This window comes from Simochromis diagramma, unplaced genomic scaffold (assembly GCF_900408965.1).
Source record: "Simochromis diagramma unplaced genomic scaffold, fSimDia1.1 OVJJ01000176.1, whole genome shotgun sequence".
NCBI classification, from domain to species: domain Eukaryota; kingdom Metazoa; phylum Chordata; class Actinopteri; order Cichliformes; family Cichlidae; genus Simochromis; species Simochromis diagramma.
The window spans coordinates 3,596,482-3,618,055 of record NW_024386892.1 but is presented as its reverse complement, the minus strand read 5'-3'; the positions used below and the strand labels follow the sequence as shown (position 1 = coordinate 3,618,055).

Genomic DNA, 21,574 nt, shown 5'->3' with positions numbered 1-21,574 from the left:
TCCCATTTTAAGAAAGCTTTTTTCTAATTGGGTGCCCACAATGACACATCCAGATTCAAGAGTAGAAAAAAGTGTGATAAACTGAGTGTCCAGAGGAGTCTGCAACCTCAGCGTTTGACTCACAGACATTACTGTGCATAAAGTGACCTCATGATTACAAACGTTGGTCTAATAATGCCTGTGCTCATAGACCAACCTACTAAAATACAGCATAAACAAGAGAAATCACTTAAATGCTACATTAGTGACCATAGTGATAAGTACAAGTTAAGGATAGAGGAATAACGAAGCTTCTATAGCCGCTATAGCTAAATATGCCAAAATCATAGTATTTTGGGCCATGGCTGATCCTCAGTGGATGAGAGAGTGGAGTGGTAAGCTATCAGCTAACTAATCTTAGGTCATTTACATTAACAGCCCATTCACTTTTACAGCTTAACTTTTAAGTGCACTAAAAGTAAACATTATATAATATAAAGTTAAGAAAAAATATTTAAAGTCTGATCATGCTGATGTATGTTAATGTACAACTGTGCACCAGGTTTTATATGCTTTTATGGTAAATGATATTGTGGGTTTTATTATATATTGGAAAGTGGTGAGATGACATAGCAATGATGCAAACTGGACTGAGGGTGCTAAAAATACTAGCATGCAAAGTACAGAGTGAATAAATGTCTTACAGAGTGTAAAACAATGTATCCTTCTGAAATCCAGCAAAGCAGAAGTACAGAGTCAAATAAAGAGGAAATGCGTTGGTAAATTTCCAGTGCAGCACAGAGCACATGGTGCCTTATTTAAAATGGAGGCTACATATCAGAGATGACTAATCAGAGGATTTCACAATCCTGTCAGAGGCAAAAATGCTGCTTTCAGGTCAGCCAGGAAATGTCATTCAGATATCCACGTGTTTCTAACTGCAGATGACAGTTAAAGTGGACCTGTAGTGTTTTTTTATACTTATTTCCAGTCATATAGATCTCTTGTAATAACTGTGGATATTCGTAAAAAGCAAAGCAAGGCAACAGGAAATTCCTTCAGTCTGCTCTAAACACTCGTTTTACAGTTTTTTCTGCTCTTGGATCTTTATGATTTTAATCTGGACTGAAATCTGAACCCAGAGCTGACGTGTCTTAAATCTGACCAGCAGGGGGCGACTCCTCTGCTATAAAAACATGTCTGATTGTCTATGAGAGTCTATGAGAAAATGGACCTCCGGGTCACCTGATCGCTGCTCTCAATAAACACTCTGGAGTATTTTTGGACCATTTTGCACCCATGAGTACACGCCCCCGACAAAAATTAATTAAATTAGCCGCTGGAATTAACAAAGAGCAACACTTCCAAACTTCCCCCGGACATCCAACCCGGAAAGATGTCACAGTTTCCTTCCATCTCTTCCTGGTGACTCTCAGGTGACATGTTTTTATGATACGATTCATTTTTAAATGAAGATCTTCTGCAGACATGCGTTTGTCCCTATTGTTATACTCCAGGATCAAGTCATGTTTCTGCACGTCTGATTATTCCAGCAACAGACCTGCTTTATATGATTTAGAGTCCAAAAACAATCCCTATTCATGTTGTACTGACAGCCTGCAGATGTTCAGTTTATCAAAAACAAGTTTAGCTCCTGTCCCTTAAAACCCGCCTCTCTTTTACTATTCAGCCATTTTCTGGAAGCCTGCCGAGGGGCAGCACCCGCTGGTTTCAAAGTTTGAAAGGCTTCTGGTGCCTCGCTGGTTATCAAAAGCTCCAGCTGCTAACTCAGGAACAACTGTTGAAAACGACCTTAGAAGAAATGTTTATATTCATGAGCATTTTTACATTAATAGAAGAATGAACAACAGTGAGGAATTATTCATTTAACAGTATTTGTAAGAAACATTGCATATTATATTATATACGAGGGCCAATGCATTTTCATTTAAGAATCAAAGTATACGTTCATTTAAGAGAAAGTAAATAGCAGATTTTTGTTTTGCTTTCAAGAATGCTAAGTTTGAACATCTAAACGTCTCTGTGATGACACGGAGCTCCTGTTTGGCTTTTGTTAGCTTTTTAGGATGGAGGTGATCATTTTGGGAGCTATTCTCTGTATTTCCACTGATCCCAGAGCACGTTGAGCACTCTCCCAGTTGCTGCACACGTCCGTTTCAGTGTTGTTGGTTTTTTTGGTGTGATAATACGTTTTTTCACTGTGCTTTCATGTTACAGCGCTGATGTTTCAAAGGATTCAAACAAAGGCTCAGTCTAGGTACACATTTCTGTCTCCAGTGTTGTCATGTTAAAGAATCACACAGAAATATAAAAGCTTATATTTGCTCACAGGAAACTAAAATGAGTATAAAATAAAGCCAACACCCCAGGCTCCCGTTACCAGGGTAACCCTGCCTTCTCATTGATCTCAGAGACGTTACCAAATGTCATCCAAAGTTTGGAAGTCTTGTTGTCAGTGTGGACAAAGCTGTAAGCAGATGTTCTTGACAGAATCCTCTTCTCACTGTCCACAGTTGTTTTCACAGATCATTTAAGGCATTCAGCTCCGTCGCTTCTTTAGATGTGACCGTTGTTTTGGACACTTGTAATGTTTTCACTATCTCTGATGGATCTCTTGTGTTTGCAGCCTGACCTGTTTCAACTGCAGCGGGATCTCATTTTGTCATTTCAGAGATATCACTTCCAAACTTCCTTATCATACTGACCATCCTCTGGCCTTTTTATCTGATCTGTGCATCTGATGAAGAAATAACCCACACAAAGAAATACAATAGCTTGTGAGCAGATGACTGTACTTTTCAGCACCTGCGATTTAAGACTTTATTCAACAAATAAAGTAAAGCGCTATACAAATACAGGCCATTTACCAAATAGTTCACTGAGCTGTTGTGGTGCGTTTTATTATTATGGTCTAGGATCATGCTGCTTTTATGTTTGGCTCCTCCCACCATGGTCTGTGGGTTTGAGCTTTCCTTTTCTCTACTCTCTCCAAGCTCTGTGTGTGTGTGTGTGTGTGTGTGTGTGTGTGTGTGTGTGTGTGTGTGTGTGTGTGTGTGTGTGTGTGTTTTCATGCACACATCCTTCCAGTCATCCTTTGGCTTTTAAAAGAACAATAATAGTGTGAACAACAAGATCCGACCCACAGAAACAGATCACAGCAATTCAGCGCCATTGGGCATCAATTAAAATGTTGACAATTAGATAAAACAACTGGTGACAAAAGCAACGACAGCTTGTAAAGTCATCCTACTTCCTAGCCTCACCTACTCACAACAACCCAGCTACAACTTTCTTAAGCAGTAAATGGCATCATTTCAGTTCTGCTGTTTTGGCTCATGATTGCTTTTAAATAATTTTTCTTTCACACACAAATTATAGTGACTGCATCAACAGCTTAACAGCAAAGTAACCTCGAGAGCTTGAGTACTGACCCACATCTATAAGACTGCAGGCACAACTTGACCTCTTTATACACTCATTCTTTAGCCGGGATATTTCCACCACTGAGAGAGAAATACCAGTTAGAACACTGTGATGAATACTGGAATACGATAATGCCCAGCAGGGCTTTGCTCCTCCAGAGAAACATTCGTACGATGCCTCCTGCAGAGCAGGATGTGGTTTGTACAGTGACGGCACACTTGGACATGTTACCCATGTCAGACATGATGGTCACAAAAAGCAGAGCTCCAAGAGTGGAAGGCACACAGCTGGATTCCTAACCCGCTGACCTGTATTTTGACCCTGTCAGCTATCAGGGCTGTTCCATTATATGATTACTTTGAGCATTATCTCAGTCTTTCCTGTTCATGGCTGCTCAATTCCACAATAAATAGAAATGAAAATGTGTTTTTGACATTAGTTGAGGTCACCATACTTGTGCTCCGGTCCACCAAGCTTTACTTCCATCTGCTTGTTGTTCAGATTGATCCCAGTGTGTTTAAATCCCCACCTCTGGTTGTTTTTGTGATTGTGTTGCTGAGAAGCAGCTTTGTGTCTACATCAGCATCTCTTCAGAGTGAGGATGAGTGCAGGAAGCTTTCATGCCCTTTAATGAAGCTCTGGCTCTTTAATCAGTCTTTCTCCACAGGGTCCCTGTACCTGGCATGGACCCTCCTGTCCTGTTTCTGGATCTCAGTGGGATGTTGTTGAAGCTCCTGGCTGTGTGTGCGCGTCCGTGTGTGTTTTCCCTCCAGTCCAGTCTGTCGGCCCCGCTGGCCGGAGGACTGGAGGCACTGCTCAGTGGGGAAGATGAAGACGACTTCTTTGACCTCCATATTGTTAAACACTACGAGGAGGCTGTAAAATGACTTTTCCCTCAGGTTTCTTCTTCCTGTTGTAGAGATCATCAAAACTCCCAGATGCAGATGGAAGGAAATCTCGAGTCACTTCCTTTGGATGTGTTCCAGGTGAAGGCCGAGGCGTCCTGGGACTCAACAGTCCACGAGCGCTCTCAGCTGAGTCGTGTGGCGCCCACTGACCAGAGCGTGTAGCTGACAGTGCGCAGGGCGGTGCAGATGGTCCTCAGGAGACGCATCTGTGTCAGTGTTACTGGAAGACAGGTGTGGCGTACAGTACAACAGGCTGAACCAGAGGGGGTCGAGCAGGCTCTGCTCCCTAACCTGAGTTTGTGATCAGGAAGGCTGACTCTGCCTGGCTACAAGCTGGGTACTGCTGAGGCTGTGGGAGGGAGGAGGTGACGGAGCAAACTGTTATCCATCAGGCATAATCCTGACCACCTTCTCTATCACCAAGGACAGATGCCTTCTCTGCATCCATTATTATTATAGGATATATTGTACAATATAAAGCGCCTGGTGTTGTGATTTGGGGCTATATAAATAAAACTGAACTGATTACAGGACATCTGTCATACCACACGCAGTAACTCCTTATACTACTCTTTAATTTTATATTTTTACTGCCATTTAAAATTCTGTGATCACTTCTAGGCGTTGTTATACATGGATGAGGAGAGGTGGTGCTCTGTCCTCCTGCACCTCTCATGTTTCATCATCAGGAACTGTGGCCACATTTAATCCGAGCATCAGACACAGAGGAAGGAGAGGACAGCGCTGTGTGTGATTATTTAGAGTCAAGCGCCGACAAAGGTCCCAAGTTGACTTTAATGAGGATGTTGTGGTTCAGGGTCGGAGCAAAATATTAACATGCAAATTATTTAGGAATTTAATCTCTAAAAGAATAAAGCAAAATGTAAATATTTCCTCCTGAATGCAGTGAAGCAGAAACATAAAGAGGAAATGATCTATGAGCTAACTCACACATGGGCATCAGTGCAAAGAAACGCTGCTTTAGGAGGAATGCAGAGACATCCAGGGTGGCCTGACAGGGTCACATATACAGTTACACAGCATGCTGATGACAGGCCAGACTCTATATATAACATGTGAATATATATGTCACAGCATTTATGGCTGCTTCACACGCACAGCAGGCCAGCATGTGATCACATGTGAGAGGAGCCGAGGAGGCTGCATATTTACAGAACTGTCCCTTCAGTAAGATCTGAATCATCTCCTTTATTTAAATGATTGATGACTAAACTTCAGTTTTAGTTCTGCTTAAGCCTTTGACTCAGAAACACGTCCTCAGTGTAAAGACAATAAACTGTTATTGTCTCTGGTTATAAAGAAGTGAAACAGCCGTGAAAAGAGAAAGTTGAGGTGACTGCTGAGAGCACGAACGAACATGAAATCATAGTGATGCGAGTCATAAGGAGATAAATCTTCACGGGTTAACCAAAACCAACGTCTGTGAAACTCAGAGATCCACGAGTGGATTTTACCCACGCAGACGAACCGTCACAGTCTGAACACTGAAACTGAAACCTGACCCAAGCTCAGTGTCACGATCATTAAAGGAGGGGCGGCGTGCCGGGGATGGCACGGGTCACCCTGGCTCCACCCTCATGTAAATAATCACAAAGTTTAATTTTCAAATAAGAAAACAGCTTTAAGAGTTTAGTTTCACCTGACCTGGACAGGTGTAGCTCTACCTGGACCACAGTAAAGATCTCAGTGTCTCATGTTGTTAAGCGTCATACACTGACTGGACCTCATGCACTCCAGTAATGATGCTACGGTAAGATAAACAGGGTTTGTGCAGCAAGTTCTGCTCATTTTTACTGCTACAGCAGATTTGCATGATTTAAAGTCCAAAATAATCCTTCTTTATCTCACACTGAGCCTCAGTTCATCCCAGCTGAAACAAGCTGTCTTAGCCCCTCCCCCTTAATCAACTTTAAACCAGAGGTGGGTGGAGCTTCTGTCCCTGACCATCTTAGGGATATCCCTTCTTTATGACATCATTCAGATCCAAGAGTAGAAAAAGCTGTGATAAACTGAGTGTGTTTGGGCTCACAGTGATCACAACTCACTCCGAGCTCATTACTGTGAACATGAAACAGGAAATGAGGAAAACAGAAAAGATCCACTCTAAACATTTTAGCTCTTCTGTGCAGCAGCCTGAGCTCTTACAGAGCCCTGTTAAAACAGCACACAACCAGGAGAAGGATCCTCAGACGCTACATCAGATACCACAGAAACACCACAGTAACTGCAGGAGGCGCAGAAGTGTAAGGACGGAGTATCAACAGAGTAAAAGAGCAAAACCTCCCCGAGCCAATTGCAGCTAAAGTACCGTGTCTGCCATGATAACGCTTCGTCTCCTCTAGCCTCTATATCGTCCAAGTCATAGACTGTACATAAAAGATGGACACCGCCATCCTGCAATCACCCACTTGTTTCTTCGCTCTGTATTTAAAGCTGTTATTTTTTAACCTATTAAGCTGCATTAAAACGAATAAAAAGTAGTTTTATACCTGCTGAAATACAATGACTCTCCACATCAGGTACTGAAACACAGCAGAAATGATTACCTGCTAATCAGGGGTGGATTATTTAAGGTTCAGTCATGTTCAGAAGCAAAGTTTCTTACGCAAAAGTCACACAACCTGCAGTGTGTGAGTCAGATCTGAAACTACTGAAATGTCAGGATTTGTTAATGTTCCGACGATTTTCTCGGTTAATACGTTTTGTTGTAACCATAACAATAAAAAGTCTTTGGTTTCCCAGAGCCCAACGACAAGACGACAGATGTTCCATCAAAATGAGCAGAGAAATGAATCCACCCCCAGCCTCAGCTCTGAGTGGGCGAGTGAAACCCCGTCACTGCCTCTGTGACCTCCACATCACAGCAGACGGTTTCCACTGTTTGCACTGGGATGGAAACAGCCGTCAGCTGACTGGGGGTTTACTGGGAGTCTGAGTCACCGCCAACAGGTGAATCACTGCGCATGTGACCAGTCTCTGCTGGAGCTCTGTTTAATGGTCACACCCTCCATCAAACACCAACACAAACCTGTGCGGCCTGTTAACACGGCTGCAGAGGTGTAGATGGAGAACAGTCCGATCAAAGTGCTGACACTGAGCCACAAAGGCCATCAGCAGTTATTTGGATTGATCCTATAAAGCTTTGAGCCTTGATCCAGTTTAAACAGGTGAGTTATAAAATCATCCTCCACCTGTGCAGGTGTCATGATGGGGAAATTATCTTTAGAGACCAAAACAGGTTTTGTATCAGGCTTTTAACACGCAGATTTTAACATGGGAGTCTATGGCACTGACTCACTGCTGGAGCCCCTGCTGGACGTTAGAGGAACTGCAGCTGGGTTAAAAACAGTGAGGTGATGAAGCTTCGATACAGCGATGTGGTTTCCACTGTGAGCATGTTTGACACACAGAGTTAGCACAGCAGCATTCAGTGGACAACGTGATAGAAACCAGGATGTGTCTGTGACCAGACACTTGAAGCAACGTGTGATTAAATCACTATTTCATGCTTTATTTTGTTTCCAGGGTAAACCAGTGCTAACTGGTGGATTAGTGTGAGTGTTGACCCAGTTGCTGCATGCTGCTGACATACAGAGTTATCTTTAGTCGATGATGATGAGGAGGATGATGGCAGCTGCTCTGATTAGCAGCGGTTGCCTAAGAACGGCGTGGACTGTTTACAGAGTGTTTGAGGAACATTTGGCAAACGTCTCGCAGAGAGCGGAGGACACAGAGAAAACTGAGGGCTTACTGAAGAGCCTGAGAGACATCAGCGAGGTCCAGAACCAGGCAGAACTGTCACGTCCTCTCAGGGCCGCAGCGTCTGTCCAGGAAGCTTTATAAAGACACCCCAGCACCTAGTGACTGCACTTACTGAGGTCACTTTGAATCCTTTTACCCCGATGAGCTGCTCACACTCTGTGTCAAAAACCTGACATGATTTCTGCTGAACCTCAGGTTTGAACCACTGATCAGCTGTACAGCACAGATCCTGGTCTGGGACAAAGCCACAACTGGTTTCTTTAGATTTTGCTCCCAAGGAGCCGGAATAAAGTTAAAGTGCTTTTGAGCCAAAGTTCTCCACCTTTCTAAAGAGTCTTTGGTCCAGTCCTTGTACCTGACCTATCAGAGGGGTGTTATTTGCTTATTAGGCCACTTAAATCTGACCTATGAATCATTAAAGCATAAAAAGACTCCTACCTCAAGTAACCAGTGTTGAGCCAATAAATGAGAGACGACTCAGCAAAGAAGCAGTTATAGATGGTGTCTTTAGGCTCTCTGTTAGCAGCAGCCTCTCACACGAACATCCTCTGTTTCCATTTCTTTATTGGATTTGTGAAAAATGCCAAAGATGACACAGTTTGACATGTGATGATGATGATTCCCAAAGAGCTGTTAGTTGAAACTTGGCATATCTCAACATGCTGTGCAGCGTGTCCCTAAAATATTAAGGAAACTGGACAGAAGAAGAAGAAATGTGAGACCTAAAAACTCCCTGTAGATGAACAATATCTGAAAGTCACGTCTTTCATGAATGTGTCGGAGAAGGGAAACAGGAGGAAAGGCTGAGGTCTGAAAATGACACAAGAACTGAAGACGAGAGGAACAGGTGTGATGGAGAGATGGAGCCACATCATGGTCAGTTTGTACGAGGAGGTGAGGAGGAGGTCCAACAGTCTGCAGCCATCTGTGAAGCTGGGTGGAGGCTCTGTCATGGTTTCAGCTGCAGCTCAGTCAGAGCTGTTGGAGATCTTTGATAAACTGATGAATCACAGAGTCTGATCCACCACGCAGGAACATCTGGAAACATCTGACTGACAGCAGCTTCCTGTTCCAGCATGACAACGATGCAAACACACTGTCAGTGGAGTGAAAGCACACCTGGATCTGACACCACACAGCAGGACACCATCAGTCACGGACGGGCCTCCGCAGAGCCGCCCTCAGCTGAGGAGACGTCTTCCTGAGGATCCTCACAGAGCTGACAGCTGCTCACACTGAGGGAAGGATGAAGCTGCTGCTGGTTTCTTCCTGTGCGGCTTTAATAAAGTCACAGTTACTGTGGATCGTCTCTCCAGCAGGAAGAAAAAAATCCAGAAACTGAAAACAAGCAGCTAATCCCAGTGAGAAATATGTCCATGTGACCGCTGTCGGCTGCTCCTGCTTGGCCTCTGCAGGGTGAAAGCACCGTTTCTCAACCCCTCCTGTGGAAATGCTGTGCAGCAGGCTGAACGTGGATTTGTGAGAGTCTTTTATTTGCTGTAAAGTGACTTAGTAAATAAAATAATGATGCAGGAGAGCAGGAGGAGAACACACTGAATACGAGGACTGTAGATGAACACGAGGGAAATCAAATCAAACCCAGAATGCAAAAGTGCAAGAACAAAGACCGAGCTCAAAGGCCTCCTGAGAAAAGAAGAAGAACCAAAATGAAATCAGAGAATAAGGAAGCTCAGTTCCAGGACCATGACATCTCCGGGTCAACACAGAGGGACTGTAGAACATTTCACTAGTATTGTTCATTAATGGGGATTTCCTATACCTGTTCAAAGTAGTACACTGTGCACGCACGCAGCGAGGGAATGTCTAGACCCGCCCCCCCCGGGAGTCAAGCTGCTTGCATGTATTGTTTGCTCAGTGACATAGTAAACAAAGCTGCCAAGGAATCATGAATCCAGCGTCGTTACTACACATCAAACACGGATGAGTTTGTCATCATTGTTGATTTGCAGTCTGCGCTGCTGCCTGTGGTTGTGTAACTGTCAGACTGCAAATCAGCACCTGTGACGGGTCTGAAGGTCACAACACACGAGTACACAAAGTTAAAAATGCTGCGTAATCCCCCACGCTTTCTCTATTTATACACACACACACACACGCACGCACGCACACACACACACACACACACACACACACACACACACACACACACACACACGCACACACACACACACACACACACACACACACACGCACACACACACGCACCCACGCACACACACACACACGCACACACCACACACACACACACACACACCACACACACACACACACACACACACACACACACACACACACACACACGCACGCACAGCTGGTGTAATACGCTCAGTCATGAGTCACTGGAGAGGAGACAAACTAAGTGTGTGTTTTTGTGTGTGTCTGTGTGTGTCTGTGTGTGTGTGTGTGTGTTTTGATGGATTGAAGGTGTTGTTGCTGGAAATATTTTGCAGAGCTGGTGGAAGATATTTGCGAGGTGGGCGGGGCTTGGCGTCAGCATCATGGAAATGTCTGTCTGAGCTCCTCTGGAGGACTTTGATTTATCCTCCGTCACATGTGCGAGGCGTCCACAGACTCACTGTCCAAACATCCACCACAGTCAGTAAGAATCTTATAACGAGGAAGAGGAGGGAGGAAAGGCAGCTCAGTGAGTTTTACCCAGCAGTCATCTTATCTGAACCCAGATCAGCCTGACGCATCCTTAAGTTTCACATTTCTGAGCAGAAGATTCAGAAATGTTACTGAAAATGAAACCAAACAGTCTGAGACTTCAGCAGCAGACACTCCTCAGAGCTGATTCTAATGACTCGTATGGTGATGATGCAGAAAATAAAGGAGTGTGTTACCTCAGCCAGGACAGAGAAATCTCAGCTCACGAGGTCAGGTGGGCTCAGCTTCTGGATCAGGTGGCAGTCAGAGGCCTCTGCAGTCTGACGCTGGGTTTGCAAAGCTCTCTGTAGGGACATGAAGTTTCTACTAAAAGTTTCTACTAAAAGTAAAAGAAATACATTTTTTTAGTCAAAAAACTGATGATGTCAGGAGGAATGATCACATGACCTGTGAGTCGTGTGAACCTGCCCTTTAACACCTGGGAGAACGGTGACGCTTGCAAGAAGGCGATAGAAAGTCAAAGAAGCTGTGTCATGCTGGACCAGCATTACACACACACACACACACACACACTGCAGGAGATCGATGTGCTGCGACACGAGCCAGGCTGTCGTGACTCAGCACCGAGTCTTTGGATCTCTTCCTCGTCTCTCTGCTCCTCAGCCTCAGCTTCGTCTTCCCCTCGTTTCATTTCTGCTCTGCACATTCGAGGCCTCAGTGTCGCCTCTTTTCTTCCCGTTGACTCTCGCTGCTCTCCTTCTGCTCTCCTTCTGCTCTCCTGAATGAATAAGAAAACAAACAGAGCTTAAAGCTCAGATTAATAACTGACCGTCCTCACAGACTCTCAGGGTACAATAAATGTTGGAGCCTTTTAACTGCAAATGTAAGAGAAATGATAGAAACGGCCGAGTGATGCAGTCCAGGATGGAGCTGTGAGGTCAGTCTCATAGTCAGCTGCTTAAAGTTCAGCTGGTTTAGTGAAGTTTCAGAGTAAACTGAGTGTTTTCATCCGCACGAATCACAGCTGACTTTAGGCTAATCTGGATTAAATCCCTGTGACCAGGTGTGCATGTGTGCAGTGCCGTGGCTGAGCTGGTTAAAGCGCCTGTCTAATGAGGGTTCGAATCCTAGCAGCGCCTCAGTGCTGAGGCTTGTTTCTTTGGTGCTTGGAGAGTGAACAGAGAGGATGCTGGGTAAACAGTGCTCGCTGTGTTTATAGAGTGGTGGGAGTGTGTTTGTTCTGTGTGAGGCTTCATTCACTGCGACTGGACACAAAGGCTCCTCTGTCTGACCCCTGAGTGTGTGTCTGTTTGCATAGAGGCACTTATGAGGACCCGTGACAGCGTCTCCACAGACGTCCTCAGCTCTGTTAACAGTGGCGACTGCGATCGGCTCTTGCTGCTGCTTTCTTTTCTGCGTTAGCTTAAACTTGGAAAAAGCGCAGCACCAAGGCACTGCTGGGATTCGAACCCAGGATCTCCTGTTTACTAGACAGGCGCTTTAACCATCTAAGCCACAGCGCCTTGCATGCGTGTGGATCACATGACCGCCTGCAGGAAGGTGTGGCCTTAAAGCTGGTCAAACTGTTTTCTGACTTCTTCAGTTTCAGACGACTTTGCCTCCGGGTGTGGAACGAAGAAAAGGTGAACGGCCCGCGATCACCTCCCACCTCGCTGCCACGGTCACGGTTAAACCGCCGTCCATCCAACATCTCAGTTCAGCCTGTGTGTTTGGTAAAAAACATAATGATAACTGTAAAGGCTGCTGATGTTGGCCAGAAACATTAGAATTAATGCAAACTGATCAGTTAAATGCACCTTAGAACAACACGCAGCAACACTACACATGAGCGAGAGGAGGGAGGTTTGGGGTCTTCACACACCCCTGTTCTCTGCTGGCCATCGGGGCGGGGGGGCTGGGAGGAGGTGTTGGCCGTCCAATTGGGATCTAGGATGCGGTCTGCTTGCCTCCACCTGTAACATCTCCTGGGTGTAGGTGCCGTTTCCCCCTCCAGGGGCGAGGGTACCTGGACCCGGGGTATAGAGTTTGTTTGGGGAGTGTGATTGTGTGTACAGTGTCCATGTATGTCTATCCCTACGTTGGGTGAGTGCTGAGTATTTGTATATGTGTGCATGAGGGTGGGAATGCATGTTTGTGTCTGTGTCTATATGTCAGGTCGGGTCTTACACTCCACCTCTCTGGGAACTCCCAGGCCCTCCAAAGTGTGGAGGCCTATCTCCCCTCACCACACTCCCTGCCGGTGACTGATGCCCTCAGGGGTCGGTGCGTTGGTGGTTCTTGGTGTCCGGGGCTGGGCGCTCAGGTATGTACCAGCTCACTCCCGGTGACTACTTGGCAGGGCCTGTCTCTTCTGCTAAGGAGCTAATAAAGGAAGCACTTTCCTTAGACGTGCAGATGCTTTATGGTGACTTGTGTCAGACGGGGTCCACCTAAACACACCAACACTCTGATCTCTGTGTTAGTGTGGGAGGTTGTGAGGCATCCACGATTTAAACTGGGGTAAAACCAGCAAAGGACACCTGTACAGTTTTAAGGGGTCCACACGCTGACAGCGGCACTGCTGGGATTTGAACCCAGGACCTCCTGTTTATAAGACAGGTGCTTTCACCTGCTCAGCCACAGCGCTGCAGTCAGCTGGCCTGACAGCTGGTCATCAGTCAGGAGTCATCTGTAAAGTTGGACACGTTGAAAATGCGCAGATATTTTGAACATGACATCAAAGTGCTCGTTATGACAGCGGCTTTCCTTAGGAGGAAAAACCTTCTGACCAATAAGACGCCGATGTCACGACTGTGATTCTGGACGTATTAACAGTGACATCATCAGTGATTGTGTCACTGTGCAGGTCACAGAAAACCAGCCTCTACACAAACAGCACTTCCTGAGAGAAACTACCTGCTGAGCCACGTCTGCAGAGCCACAGTTAACGACAGCTTTCAGGCTTTATGCACAGCTGGAACTTGAACCCTGAAACTCTGCGTCTGCACAACAGCTGCAAGGCACTGCTGGGATATGCACCCTGTTTACTAGCCAGCACTTTAACCAGCAGTGCCTTGCAGCCACAGTCTGTAAACCTGTCACAGATGAGGAAGGGTCGAAAGGTTCATCTCTGCTGTAAGGCTGACACTTTAACCAGTGACATCACAGCTCCTCAGCTGTCACAGGTTAGATTCAGTCACTGCACCATCTTGTGGTAGAAATCAGTATTGCACCAAAGAACAGCCAGGCCCTGCTTCGACTTCAGTTCAGTCATCAGTACTCAGACTCCTCTCAGGCGGTCTCAGGCGGTCTCAGGCTGTCTCAGGCTGTCTCAGGCGGTCTCAGGCTGTCTCAGGCGGTCTCAGGCTGTCTCAGGCTGTCTCAGGCGGTCTCAGGCTGTCTCAGGCGGTCTCAGGCTGTCGTGCACCTGCTGATGTTTGTAACTTAGTTTCACCTACAGTCTGTAAATCTGCCTCCATCAACACCAACGAGAGTAAAAGCTTGTTTAGACCTCGTCCTCCTTTTCAGCCACTGAAACACAAGCAGCCACATGAAAACCTCAGTAACTGATGCTGGGTTTGGATGTAGGCGTCCAGCTCAGTGTCTCTACAAGTGCCTGTGTTGGCTCACCCATGTGTCTGAGCTCCTGCAGCATGGAGCTGTCAGGTTTCAGACCAGAGTTCATGTTTGCAGAGGCGTGGTTAACACATCCCCACCTACAGTCTGTTAGCAGACTGTAGGTTGATGCTATAGTTGATGCTATAATTTAATTAAATGTGTTGAATTAAAGCTGAAAGTTCTGAGTCGTGCAGTAAAACCTCCAAACTCACAGCAGAAATCACAGAGACAGAGATATCACAAACAAACAGGAACCTTTATTTCACCCCAAACCTCAGAGTGTAGCGACACGATTACAGCCTCAGAGCTCTGAAGTGTTTTTATTCCACAAACCTGATCTGGGACCTGCTTACTGTGACCTTTGACTCTGAGCTGTTCACCATGAATCACTGAGGTCATAAGGTCATACTTTCTCCAGCTTAACTCTGCAAAGTTACACACTCCTCACCACAGACACGGAGGATTTCTGTGGAGGCGTGGTTGCCATCTGCTGGTGATTTTGTGTCATTGTTCCTTTGATCTGCTGACAACAGGTGTTTGTTTTATTTATCAGCGCTTCTAAATGTTGCTTCTTACTTTTTTACCTGGAGCCAAACAGTGTGCAAATTTTCCTCTGACCTTTCACACTCCATGATAACAGCCACCCTCCACAAACCTGCTGAAGATGTGACTGACAGACAGTGTTGGTCAAGTTACTTGAAAAAAGTAATCAGTAACTAATTACTGATTACTTCCCCAAAAAAGTAATCCCGTTACTTTACTGATTACTTATTTTCAAAAGTAATTAATTACTTAGTTACTTAGTTACTTTTTAAAAACACGATTTACAACCTGAAGAGGTGATAAAGTGATAGATCTTTCAGCCCAATTCTACTTTTTCTGCATAATCCATCATACAAAATGTAATCAAATGGAAAAGTCTCTTTTTAAAACTTGTTTTATTAGTTTTAATCTTTTAACTTTATGCATCAAGCAAACATTTAATTATATGCAACATTCTCTGACTGGAAGAAATTACTTTAATATTTAAACCTATTTTCTGCACATTCCAGCAAATAAAATAAAATATTTTTTGTGTTTACACTCAGTCTTTAAATAGATGCAAGTAAAACACAGCAGAAAATAAATAAAGTCAAAGACTCAGCGGTCCTGTTGCTCTATTTTCACCTGTAAAGCAGGAGTGGGGTAGGCGGAGGTTTACCCTGGTGCAGGTGTGCCGCGGTCAGTGGAAGAATCCGCGAGTTTCTCTGTGATTTCCCATTACGTCGTAGCTACTCGGTGCTTGTTGGAGGTTTAGGGGTTTTTTCGCTGTAAAAAGAAGTTTTCTTCCCACGCACAGCGGACGCTAATGTTTTTGTCACTTTTTATGGAATCAAACTCAAAGTAAGGTCAGTACTTCCACGCTTTAAACGCTGCACGCTCATACTCTCTCCCACAATCGATATGTGATCCATTGTTGATCTGCACACAGCTGTTGTCACTAACGGCGCACTCGCTTACGTCACTGTCGTGAGACATTCTTGCAAAAAAATCACGGTTTTAGTAACGCAGTAACGCAGCGTTCCTACGGGAAAGTAACGGTAATCTAATGCCCATCTCTGCTGACAGACAAACAAGGCTGAGCTTTGATGTGACCAAAAAGTCAAAGCTGTTCACTTGTACATTTTGTAAACATTAAAAACTCAAACTGAGTTCACACAAATAACGTTTACATGCAAAGATGGAAGTACTCCATCTGTTATATGTCTGTAATGCAGACTGTTGTGATGTTTCTGTTAGTTCAGCTTCAAACTAGAAACTGGACTTGAGTAACTGCATGGATATCAGTTTTTTCAGTTCTACTGTTTCATAATAATAAATGACTATGAATAAAAAAGAAGCAGTGCAAACAAAACACAACAAACCACTTTAGTTATGGATCACATACACTGCCTGCCTGTGACAGAACTGATTTAAAAAAATACCGAACTTGATGATCGGTTAGTAACCATCCAGGTCAGTCTGAGTTTCTACCCTCAGCTGTGGTGATGAGCTCTGGGTCAGGGATAAAAGCAGCAAACTTGCTAAAAAAGCAGGTGAGTTTCCTTCACAGAGTGGTTGGGCTGAAATTATCTGGCCTCTAAGATAGGCCTTTAATGCCTCCCATACAACAGTCATTTTCATCCCTTGGGTTTGATTTGTCTCTAAGAAAAACTGTATTTGCTCAGAGACCTTTTTTGTTTAAATGAGTCTTTAGTTAGGAGTAAAGGATCAAGTCGCCAGGCCGGTGTTTGACTTAAGCATTCATAAAAATTTACATCTAATTGTACTGGACTGTGGTCTGAGATAACAATAGAGTTGTATTGGCAATCTAAAACCTTGGGAAGAATTCTACTATCTACAACAAAAAAAATCGATCCGTGAGTATGACCGGTGCACTGGTGAGAAAAATGAGAATTGTTTAGATGTAGGATTTTTGTCCCTCCAGGGGTCAAAAAAAGCATAAGATTGCATAAAGGATTTAAGAACATTACCCGCTTTTGAAATTTTGCTATCAGGTTTTGGGTTTGATCGGTCAAGTTGAGGATTAAGTACGCAGTTAAAGTCACCACCCAGTATCAAATGGGACTCTGTTAAATCTGGCAGGTGTTTTAAAAAGGTACAATAAAAATTTGGGTCGTCCCAGTTTGGTCCATATACATTAGCAAGAATGACTTGTTTCCCATACAACCTGCCCTGTATAATAATATATCTCCCTCTGGTATCCGCCACAGTTGATAGTGGAATAAATGGAATCCACTTCCTAATTAGAATAGCCACACCCCGTGATCTATCCTCAAATTTTGAGCTAAATATTTGGCTTATCCATGTTTTTTTTAGTTTAATTTGTTCACTTGATCGGAGGTGTGTTTCCTGCAGATATACAACATCGGATCTCAATGATTTTAAATGAGTAAAAACCCTTGTGCGTTTAACCGGATTATTTATACCTTTAACATTCCAGCTTATAAAACGAAGAGCAGATGACTTTGCGAGCTTGCCATTCAGGTACCAAAATGCAGGTGCAGAAAAAATATGTCCCAACCTCTGGAATAATAAATCTTTCGTGCTTGAATCGATACGGTCCGATATCCTCTTTTCAGAGCTAGCAATAGCTCTCATAATCTCACTCATGTCATGGGGTGGTGCCTCCGGTCTGTCCTCAGCATGGTCCTGTCAGGATCTGACGGCGCCCTGACCGGTCGACCTGCCAGTGTGTGTATATCTGTGTGTGTGTGTGTTCACCCAGGGATTGACGGAGGATTTACGGACACTAAGGAAGCACTTGGAGGAGAGACGGGCACTCACTACCACGCACGGGCTTACACGGAAGGAGGGACGCACTATCACATTGTTGCACATTTGAACTGTTGTCACCTTGCTGCACTGTAAATAAATGCACTGTCATTATTTCTGAGCTCCGCGCCTGAGTCCACTCTTTAACAACCGTGACAGGTCCGAGGCTTTTGCGGCCTGCTCTTTCCCCGATCTAGTTTTGCTCATATTTCGTACACCGTAGCCTTGAAGATGTAAAAAGTGCCTCAGAGCAGCACACGGGCGTGTTATCGTACTGTTGTTAAAAGTTCGTTAGTTTTGGAGCAATGGAATTATGAAACAAGTTAGTCCATTGAGGAGCCCTGTACAACACGTCTTCACATGGCTACCAGACACGCCCCCCGTCATTTTGTTATTATTCAATTCAGAACTGCCCAGACCAGACACAGTGACGTTTCACCAGAATCCCTTTGATCTCTGATCTTCTTTATGACATCAGCACCCGAAAACCTATAAATAGGGGAGAGGTTCTCACTCTTGTCAGTCTTTCAAAGATAGTGGAAGAATTCACTAGGCAGGAAAACACTTAAACTACTCGAAACTTCCGTTTCTGACACAGTTGACCGTATTTTTAAAAAATCTTTTAGTTAGTACAGAGATTTAGCATCAACTTCAATTTGAAATATGAGTCTGTCAAATCCTGTTGCATGCAACATGAGAGCCGAGAACGAAAAACTTCAACAGCAAATCAAAGAGCTGAAAAATGAGAATAAAACTCTCAAACAACAAAACTCTACCATACGTGACCTTAAAGTCGAGAACGCCGACCTTAAGGAGCAAAAAAGAGAGCTCATAAATGAGAACAAGATTCTCCAAAAAAACATTGAAGTTCTCTTCAAACGAAGTGGGTTCTCTAAAAACAAGAGGAAAAGAGACCTGCAACTAGAGAATGAAACAATTCACTTCAAAATTCAAGAGCTGGAATATTGGAACCAAATTCTAAAGGATTTAAACAGCTCCAAAACCAAAGAGATCCAGCAACAGAAAGAGGTGATGCAGGAAATGGAGGCAGAAATCAGAGAGTTGCAAAGCAGCAAGACAGGCTTGGTTATAAAAGTGGGAGACATGGAAAAGGACAACCAGTCTTTAAGAGAGGAAAATGATGTGATGGTAAAACGCATGTGTGAGCTGAAAAGGGACTTTGAAAAGGAAAAAGATGACATGCAACAGGAAATACAGGCTGTTAAAACTGAGCTCCATCAGGCAAACACAGCCTTTAAAGAGTTACAAGAGAGTGAAGAAAGAAAAAGGATCATGAATGAGGAAAACAAAACAACGGACAGTGAACAGCTCAGACAGACCCTGGAACTCCAATGCTTTGCACATGAAATTGACATATTGAGGCGGCATAACGAACTTCTTGAACAGGACCTCCAGGAGCTTTCCAAAAGGAGTGGTGATTCTCAAAAAGAACTGAAACCACACAATGAGGGTGTGAAAGGAGAATCACGGATCTCCAAAGCCACTGAGAAAGACTCCCAACATGATTTTAACGTGACCAACAGAGAAAAGGAGTTGTTGTGCCATGAATTTGAGGAAAAGAAAAGAGAGCTTGAAGAGGTCAAGAAAAATCTGTGTGATGTACAGGAAGCCTTGAAAACAGAAGACATGGCGTTGCAAACCCAAGCTCAGACTCCCAAAGTTTCACAGGAAGAACATAACAATCTGATAAACAACTACGATGTCCAAGTTGACATACTCAAACAACAAAATAAGGCCTTAGAAAATAAGGTTAGTGACCTTACCAAAAAGATGTGGAATGGACGGGAAGCGATGAGACAAATGGAAAAGAACTTTCAAGAACAAAGGAAGCTACTCGAAAATCTCCGAGGAGAATTCGAGGAAATTTAGCACAACTACGACTTTGGCCCTCCCTATTAAAGCTGGTTAACGCAGGTTCAATAGGGCTATAACTTAGACAATGGAAGTTCATTTGATTTAATTGGCCCAAAATGAGTGACTGCACCCAGACACTCAGTAGCAAAAAAATTACAGAGATTCAAGAGAGAAAACTGTTTCTGCATAGACTCCTATAGTACTGCAAGTCGTGTCATCACTTGGTGTCCTGCATAGAGTGCAGGTTTAAGGTATCTACGTATCTTTCAGAATTAGAAGCTATGCTGCGTCAGGGGTTATAACAGCTGTGCCCCCCCCCCCCAACCGGTCGAGGCAGATGGCCGCCCCTCACTGAGCCTGGTTCTGCCGAAAGTTTCTTCCTGTTAAAAGGGAGTTTTTCTTTCCCACCGTCACCAATGGCCTTGATGACTGATAACCTTCACAGACACTGTCATCAAGGGTTTGCTCACAGGGGATCATCTGATTGTTGGGGGGTTTTCTCTCTTATATTGTATGGTCTTTACCTTACAATATAAACAGCCGAGAAGCGGCTATTTTTGCGATCCGGTGCTTTAGAAATACATCTTAGCTGAACTGAACTCCATAACATCTGGACCGAAATGCCTACACACAACGGTAGGCATTTCAATCAAGAGCTCTGTCTAAAACGTTCAGTGACAAGCATCAGCACCAGGATTGTTTTTTAGCTCACCAACAGTTCATGTTCCATACCCAGTTTTTATTGTGACTGCAACTTTGTAAGACTGGGTTGGGAGATGTTCTTGTGGTGAGCTTTTATTCACATAATTGGTTTCTTTAATAGTGAAATAAAATAAATTTGTATAACTGGAAACAGCGTTCTCATGTGTGATTATCACATTGTATTCTTTAAACCATGTAACAGAATATATAATATATATAATTTACTCATAGTAATATTAATATCTAATGTGATTGAGTTTCCTCATCTCTACTTATGTGCTGATGTGTTCACTGAGGCCATTGTATGGTCCATTTTGGCTGCATTTCCATGTTTTAAACATGAAATTTGCTTATTTAAAGGGTGTCTCATGTATCTCTTATGCAGAAATATGTGTTGCCTAGCTGGACAAATGTAGCACAGGTCTACTATTATTGGCCTAATGTATTTTACCAATCATTTCAGCATCCAGATAATCTCTTTCATACTCCCTTAGATGAATTTAGCCTGGTTGTCATGAAATAGGCATTTGAAACAATAACTACCAGTATCTTCGAATGTGTGTGATTTCACTAATCCTACACATTCTTTGCAAGACAACTGGGTGCTTTTATGTAAAGAATGATCTGAGAACACTGAGGCTAATGAAGTAAGAAGAGAAACATAGTAAGTAGTCTTTCAGTTTGCATGATCAATTTTGATTATTGTTCATTTTCATTTACCATGTCAACATGTTTTAGAGCAACCTTTTCTGATTTTGAGCTCTTTTAGGTGTAAGTCATCGTCAGTGATTACCCTAAGCCCAAAGCAACACCAAACATGGGCAACCAAAATGCATCATTTTGTTAGCATGTAATTGTTCTCCCAATTCTTAGAAATCAGGAAACAACAAAAATAACAATTTTAACTTACAGACATGAAACACTCCCCCACCCTGGAAAAAAGTCCATTTTGCCTTTTACAAAAATATAAGGTTAGTGTAATGTTAGATTTTGCATTAATACCTATGACTGAGACCTCAAAGGTAATTCCTCGACTGCTTCAGTAACAGACTGGTTGATTTTAACAAGTTAAGTAAATTTGCGGTCAATTTAGACTCAATTCAAAATCTCCTACTTGGGATGAACACTAAATGTAAATAGCTGACTTTCTAAATAAACCTATCCATCTTTGCAAGGTCAATTTTTGCTTTCACTAAATTCCAAATGTTTAGCCATAATTAGCTTAGCTGTCCTACTCTTGTTACTGCTCTTTCCTACTGCTGTTACAATCAAATGAACATCTCTGCAAAGATAAATTAGCTGAGACCTTAGGTTGATGGTAG

General features: G+C 43.7%; 1 protein-coding gene and 2 non-coding genes across 3 annotated transcripts; 1 reads left to right on the top strand and 2 right to left on the bottom strand.

Moving 5' to 3' along the window:
• Nucleotides 1-12,191: 12,191 nt before the first annotated feature.
• Nucleotides 12,192-12,265, bottom strand: trnat-agu. The gene has a single exon. It is a non-coding gene; the product is annotated as a tRNA-Thr (tRNA).
• A 1,050-nt stretch (nucleotides 12,266-13,315) lies between these two features.
• Nucleotides 13,316-13,389, bottom strand: trnai-uau. The gene has a single exon. It is a non-coding gene; the product is annotated as a tRNA-Ile (tRNA).
• Nucleotides 13,390-16,658: 3,269 nt separating this feature from the next.
• Nucleotides 16,659-21,305, top strand: LOC120734881 (girdin-like). The gene is made up of 2 exons (XM_040033971.1): nucleotides 16,659-17,549; nucleotides 17,835-21,305. Exon 2 carries the CDS (start codon nucleotides 18,339-18,341, stop codon nucleotides 19,563-19,565), a length of 1,227 nt encoding a protein of 408 aa, XP_039889905.1. The 5' UTR covers nucleotides 16,659-17,549; nucleotides 17,835-18,338; the 3' UTR covers nucleotides 19,566-21,305.
• The last annotated feature ends 269 nt before the right edge of the window (nucleotides 21,306-21,574 follow it).

Excerpts from the sequence above, each read along its gene's own strand:
- LOC120734881 (XM_040033971.1), top strand. The coding sequence starts at position 18,339 with ATGAGTCTGTCAAATCCTGTTGCATGCAACATGAGAGCCGAGAACGAA.